Source organism: Momordica charantia (assembly GCF_013281855.1).
Source record: "Momordica charantia cultivar OHB3-1 chromosome 9 unlocalized genomic scaffold, Mcharantia_2.0 BLBB01000009.1, whole genome shotgun sequence".
NCBI lineage: Eukaryota > Viridiplantae > Streptophyta > Magnoliopsida > Cucurbitales > Cucurbitaceae > Momordica > Momordica charantia.
Genome location: NW_028275167.1, coordinates 25,762,471 through 25,769,677, shown reverse-complemented (window position 1 = coordinate 25,769,677; position 7,207 = coordinate 25,762,471). Strand labels below are relative to the sequence as shown.

General features: G+C 33.4%; 1 protein-coding gene across 1 annotated transcript; it reads left to right on the top strand.

The window, feature by feature from the left end:
* Window positions 1-804, top strand: LOC111010130 (small polypeptide DEVIL 11). The gene has a single exon (XM_022283464.2). The coding sequence runs from the start codon at window positions 163-165 to the stop codon at window positions 409-411; it is 249 nt and encodes an 82-aa protein (XP_022139156.1). The 5' UTR covers window positions 1-162; the 3' UTR covers window positions 412-804.
* The last annotated feature ends 6,403 nt before the right edge of the window (window positions 805-7,207 follow it).

Sequence of the window (7,207 nt, the reverse complement as noted above, 5' to 3'; positions counted from 1 at the left end):
AGGTGTGATACCCACTGCCACGCCCTTTCTTTAGCCTCTTTTAGGCTCTCTCTCCCCTTATAAATACCGCCGGAGCCTCCCTCTAAAATCCACTTTCTCTCACTACAAATTTCCCCCATTCTTCTCTCAAAGCTCCGATCTTTCACTCACTTCAGTTCTCAAATGGCTTCTGTTTCCTCTGCCGTTGCGCCGCCGTTCTACCTGGAGGAGAAATGGAAGCTGTCGAAGAAGGAAGCTCCGGCGAGAAGCCGGTCGTCGGCGTCGTATCCTCTGATGAGAAATTCGTCGGAGAGGAGATGTTCTTTCACCAGGAAATGTGCGAAATTGGTCAAAGAACAGAGGGCTCGATTCTACATCATGAGGAGATGCGTCACCATGCTCATCTGCTGGCATAACCACAGCGACTCCTGAAATCTCAAATCCCCTGTTTTTCTTCTTACACTCTGAAATTTTTCGAATCAAAATCAGAATCAGAATCTGAAATCTGAATCGGTTCTCTGAGATTTGGGGCCTGGAAATGGGCCGATTGCAGCCAAACCCAGATGGGATTTTCCAGAAATGTTTGCAAATCCGGATCTGAGAGAAACAGAGCTAGAGAGAGAGAGAGAGAGAGAGAGAGAGAGGGATATACTTGTGAATAGTTATATGTAGTAGTAGTTTTGGAATGGAATCTGTGCTGGGTTTGTTTTTGGGGAATTTTGATTTTGATTTTTGTTGTGATGGGCGATTAACCAGGATTAGTCTCTGTAACTTCGATTGTTTTTTGGTCTAATCAAATGCAAACTTCACTTCACTTCACCATCATCAGCTTCTCTTTCTCTCTCTAGATTTTTGGCTTCTGGGTCATTTCCATTTCTCTAAGTTTCTCTTTTTTTTTTCTTTCTCTCTCTCTCTCTGTGATTTTTAGAGAGAGAGGGATTCTCTGTTGGTTGAATCACACCAAAACAAGCGCAGCTAGCGGAAGCTGAAGCTGAAGCTGAGGATGGATCTGTTTTCTGGGTTTCCACTGACATTACTAAAAAATCGTTCTCAAGAAAAATATATATATGTGCATATATGTATATGCGAATATATTCAAATTTTAGATACAGAAATATTCACATTTTAGAAAAGAAAAAATATATATTCAAATTTTAGATATACAAATACAAGTGTTAAATATTAGTTTTATTAAAGGCTAAACTACCAAAAAAAAACATTGAATTTTTGCATTTGTATAGAAAATACTCCTATTATTCTAATTTCAAAAGTTTCACTTGTCTTCTTCCTCCGATGCTACAGAGTGAAAGTTTGCTTTTTCCTTATCTACCTAATTTTATATCAATATCTTTAAAAATGATAGCTTTTTCTACCTTTCCTCTACTTTCAAATTTAATCTGGATAAATATTATACGTTAATTGTCACGTCGTTCCAGATTTTGGCACATCAACTTTTAACGTATGTTCGATCTAAAAGTATTTTTGACATGTTCACGAAAGGTTGACCAAGTGAGTAGGGATGCAGCTCCATAGATCACTCGTCGGATCGATCTCATCCCAACAGTCAAACTTCTTCCAGACCCAGGACAACCAACATAGAGGACTAGCTTGCCACTGGCGGCGGACGAAGGGTCCTCCTCTATTTTTGGTAACAAAATAAATCAGAAGCAGGTTTACTTTAGAGATAGGGGTAAGCAAAAGAGCTCGATTCTTTTGTTGTTTGACTACAACATCACTTGATTGAAGAAGCCATTAGTGCCAGATCTGCAGGCTTCTCTCCAAAACCCGATGTTGTAGGTTAGACCTACAAAGTGTGATTTGGTTCTTGGCACTTCGATGTCAACTCATTACATCCTGGGGTTGATTAAGGTCCCAAGAGGGAATTCAGATAACATAACATCCAAGAATATCAATTAGGGTTGCGGTGGGATCTATCAGCAGCGAATTCTTCATACATCTTGATTATCAAAAAGTATTGATAGTCGTAAGCGTACAAGAATATTTTTTTAAATAAAAGACAAAGTTTTCTTTTCTTTTTAATAGTTTAGTGTAAATCAAATGAAGCTGAAAAAAAAGGAAGAAATAGCAGTGATCAAAGTGATGTCGTAAGTAATTAATTTTTGGAACAAAACCCAAAATGATTTGGGTATTGGATTAAGATGAGATGAAAGTTTTGCGGTAAAAAGTGAAAAAGAAAAAGGCTGTAATTAAAAATTGACCAAATAGGTGGAGAAGTAAATAGAGCCTGGAGGACACGAATACCCATTGTACCACTCCTAACTCCTAATCCATACTAATATTACTATTTAACCATTTTGACCTCATATTTCTCAACCTATAATAATGGTCAAAAATATTAAAAGACCATCAAAAAGGATAAAAAAAAAGTTCTCATTTTCTAGTTAGGAGTTAAATTACAAGTTCGATCATCAATTTTTTGAATTATGTCTATTTTCTTTGTAGCCATCTAAATTTGGCTCCTTAACAGTGATGACCAAATCTTGTTCTTATCATCGTTACAAATTGACAGCTGACTAATTTTATAAAAGGTCCATGTTTTTGCATTTCGTTATCAAATATTTAATGATGGTAGAGACAAGATTAGGAGTCAATTATTTTCTTTATAAAAATGTTGCATTTTCTCTTTCTTTTCTGTCAAATATTTAATAGTGATGAGGATCAAATTCCTCGCTCACGAGCCAAGTATTTTCCTTTCTTAAATGCTTATTGTGTCACGTGACTTAAAACCCGCCCACTTGTATGTATCATACCTAGGAGTAAAAGCGAACTAAATTATTGCAACTCAGCTAAGCTAATAAGTTTATGAGTTTTTATTTATTTATTTATTTATTTATATTATTTTTAATGTGCAAGTTAATGAAGGAGCAGAGCATAGGGACGTAAGGCAGCGGTAAGAATGAATTATCATCTGAGAGTTTCTTCAGAAAAAAGTACAAAAGGTGAAAGGTGAAGCCACCTTCACCATCTACACATATCAAAATTTTGTTAATGCCTCACATTTTCCCTTTTAACTTTGTCACTAATTTTATACCTAAGCTCCAGATATATTAGCCAATTAGTACTAGATTTAGAATCATCACATTCGTGATCGAATTGGTTACTTTTTGGGATAGAATGGAAGGAGGAGATTCTTAAATGGGCTAAGGTTCTAATGACTATGAAAAATTTGATGAGAGGGGCCATATCTGGTGAAAATATCATGTACGGGTTATCTATCAGTGACAATAAAGGTAACTTATTAAATTTGTCAACTTTTCTACTATAATCCCCCAAGAAACCATGCTGGGTAAATATTATGTACGGTTATCTGTCAGTGACAATAAAGGTAACTTATTTAATTTGTGAACTTTTTCCATTTAACCCCCCAAGATACCAAACTCTACATTAGCTATATTGACATGGTCTACTAGTAATTGACTAGTATATATGATACATCGTCATTTGTTGATCATCGAACAATACTTCTTTATCGACAAGGCGGGAGGAATTTTGCCCACCACTAGTTTTTTGATGGATAAGAGAGAGGAATCCAATGAAGGTGAGAAGAGAGACTTTTTTGTTTATTTCAAGAAAAAAACTATCAAAAAGTTAATGGTAGGCCGAAGGAAATTCCTACCACCAAACCCATAGTGAAGTATGGTTCTTTGTCGATCTTTGTCAATTTTACTAGAGATGATAGGAAGATTATTATTACTAATAATTAAACAAAATTAAGTTTGTAACGCTTCATCCTTACAAACAATAACAACCAAAGTTATAACATGAGAGATTCAAAATTTCAAAATCTCAAAAATAATACAATTGAAACATATGTCATATATTCTTGATAAAAAAAATTAAAGGTTCAAATATAAATAAGATGATGAAACACAACTTCGATACTTTCTTACCGTCGATCAAAACGTTCCATAAATCAGCATTTTAAATAATTTTTTAGAGTGAATTTAGACTAGTCAATCTCGTTCCCAATGCCATTTAGAAGAGCTCAAAGAAAAGAAAATTTGATTCCACAAGATGTTTTAATAATTTTCCCCTTCCTTTAAACACACTTTAATTTCTCCAAAGTCAAGTGAGAAAATCTACTTTTACTCGACATGATCATCTTCTTTATCTCTCAATCTAACCAAAAATTTGACCCAAAAAAGAAACAAACAAAAAAAACTTTCAATTCCAATAAATAATTGCAATTTTAGCTTGGCGTGCCAAAGTAGGACCAAACTTAAAAACAAAATAGTGCTTATATTTATTATTATTGATTGTTACTATTTTCTCTTGAAGTTTGATTTAAGAGTGTGCTTGACTCGATGATTGAAGAAGAAAAAGTTTTGAAACACATTATAACCTATAAATTCATAATGCACTCTTACGTTCATTTCAAAGCCTCCCCACCCACAATTTTTAAAACTCTTTTCATATTCCTTTTTTTTTTCTTTTTTCAATTTTTATATGCACTAAATCCATTCGTTTTGAGATTAAACGTACATAGTATTAGCAGTTGTTTTCTGTTGTTGTTTCCCTTCTGATGACATATTCTTATGCATTACTCACAAACACCATTTCTCGTTTTATTTTTAATGGTCCACTGTCTTCTGATTTTCCTCTCGTGAGGGAGCAAGACAGTGGGTATTTAGTTGTTACCACGTTTTGGAGATTTTAGAGCTTAAAATCATCCCTTTAGAATGATGACAATGGACATGTTTTTCAAAAGAGACGATTGGAAATAACATTATATGATTTGTTTGGAAAATCTCCAAGTGTTACTATTTGTGTTTGGAAAATGGGGTTTAAATGTCATTGTAGGAAAGTTAACGAGAAAATTAATATACCCAAAATGAAAACAAATTAATGATAAAATAAGAGTACATTTTTAAGATTCTTTTTTAAATACAACAAAGTTGAGAGGTGAGATTTGAACTCATGACCTCTTTATTAGATACAGATGTAATTATTGCTGAACTAAACTAAGTTTATATCGACCATTTTTAGAAAAGTTGAGAGAGCACTAAAATGAAATAAAAGAAATAAAAAGTTAGAGTAAGTGCATGATTAGTGTTAATTGAGAATGTCATGCTAGATAAGGAATAATAATTCCCTAGTCATTCACACTCATTTTTTGGATCCAGCTATAATAAAAAAGCATACCCTAAAGTCAAACAAATCCTCTCCTTATCACTAATATTCCAGGGCCCACAACTTTTAAGTATTTTTCTTCCTTTTTATTTATTTTAAATTTTAATTTATAATTATTTGCCAGAGAAAATCCAAGATTTTTATTGACATGGGCCCATTCCGGGCCCTATGAAATCTAATCCTAATAAAGGCCTATGGGCTTTTCCCAATAGCAATGGCCCATGATGGGCCCATCTCGGTACTTGCACCGATTATTTTTTGAGCGTCGTTTTCTTCCCAAAATACCCTTGACCGTTGCAACCGATCGGCGTGCAAAATGAAGGCTCGTAGACATTACGTGGCGGACTCTTGTTGGACTGTCAGCTTTGCCGATTGGACCCCATCGTCACGGGTTAGCGGCGTTTGTCACGTGGAGCCCACCGCCGGTGTACACGTTGCACATTTGGTTTTACTGGTTGTCGGGATTTGTTCCCCTGCATTTGCAGATGAACTAATTTCATCTATATATATATATTGTTTTTTTTCTTTTCCTTTTTTTCTCCTCGAGTATTATACTGTAATAGTATGGATACTACTTTTATTTGTTGACAAATAATTCAGTATTATCAAAAAATGTTGTAACGACCATCAATTATTTACTCTCTTGAAGTTATTTTATGCCGATTTCTCCAGTTGAACTCTTTTCACTTTTTTTTTTTAATTTTTGTATGACTACATTACAAATTCAGCTGTATTATGAAGTTGGTCGGTATAAATTTAAGCTCTTCTTTTAGTACAATAATATGTGAGGGTGAAGTCCAAATTGATGACTTTTTTTTACCAAAATATGTCTTCATTTGAGGTCATTAATTATTATTAATTATTTTATGTGGTTTTAAAATTTTAAATTTAATCTCTATTGTTTGTATGATTTTGTTTGGTTCTTGTAATTGTATTTTTTTAATTTTATTTTTATGATTTAGGTAAGTGTCGCAACTCATTTTTGTTTTTCTAAATGGTTGCAAATCTTTACCACAAAAATGAGTTGCAAATCTTTGCCATATTGAGTATATGTCCAGCATTTTTTATTTACATGACAATGAATTTTATTTTTCCCTTTGAATTAATAGTCAATATTAGAAATGGTCAGTAAGACTTAACTAAATTATAAAGATCAAATTGTCAAAACGAACATAGCTCAGCAATAATTCGGTCTCCATCCCCACATGTTGTAATATCATATAGTATTAAATTATTTTAAACCACATAGACAGAGTATAACTAACCCACCAGTACTAACCTAGAAATTAATAATAAATAAAATATATAATACATATAAAGTTTAATGGGTTGAAAATGAATAATAAGGTTGTCAATCTGAGTTTTTATACTAGGATTCTAAAATTATTTAATTTAACTAACTTTTTTTTGGATCAATAGAATGAATGTCAATTTTGATAGCCTCAATTATGTAATGATATTATTGTGAAATAGCCTTAGGGAAGTACTCCTACAAACTGTACAACAGTTCATTTTCATTTGCTTTTCATTTGTGAACCTAATGGCTATATTGGGAAACTTGATAAATTTCACTTTCTAGCCAAGAAAAACGTCATTAATGCAAATGGTCCCAAGTCTACATATTTATTAATCAAGAAAGAAAAAAAAAAACTCTAGTCTTTGCTAGCAGTAGTATGCACTATGCACCTTCATGTTTCGCAACACCCATGATCTCTGAGTAACACCTACTCAAAAGTTGCGTGTTCAAACTTTTGAATGAACTTAATAATTAAAAAAAGAAAAAAAAACCAAGACTCTTGTCCATTTTTTCCCAGTCCATTTAGATTCAAAGAATTTACATTTTTCTGAGTAGGTTCTTGATTTAGACATTACCAAGTCAACCCAAAGGACTTGTCTTTCTCAACAGCATCTACACCAAACAATTGATTGAGAATGTTGCCTGCATAACTCAAAGACCATTCCTCATTACCCATAGGATCATCATCTAAAATTAGGTTCCATTACCAGTCGACGTCTTCAAGGATGCATCGCCCAGAATATACTAAACCGACCTCGACTGAAACTGACAAAATCTATC

Bases quoted from the DNA above. Each gene is read 5' to 3' on its own strand.
- LOC111010130 (XM_022283464.2), top strand. From the start codon at position 163: ATGGCTTCTGTTTCCTCTGCCGTTGCGCCGCCGTTCTACCTGGAGGAG.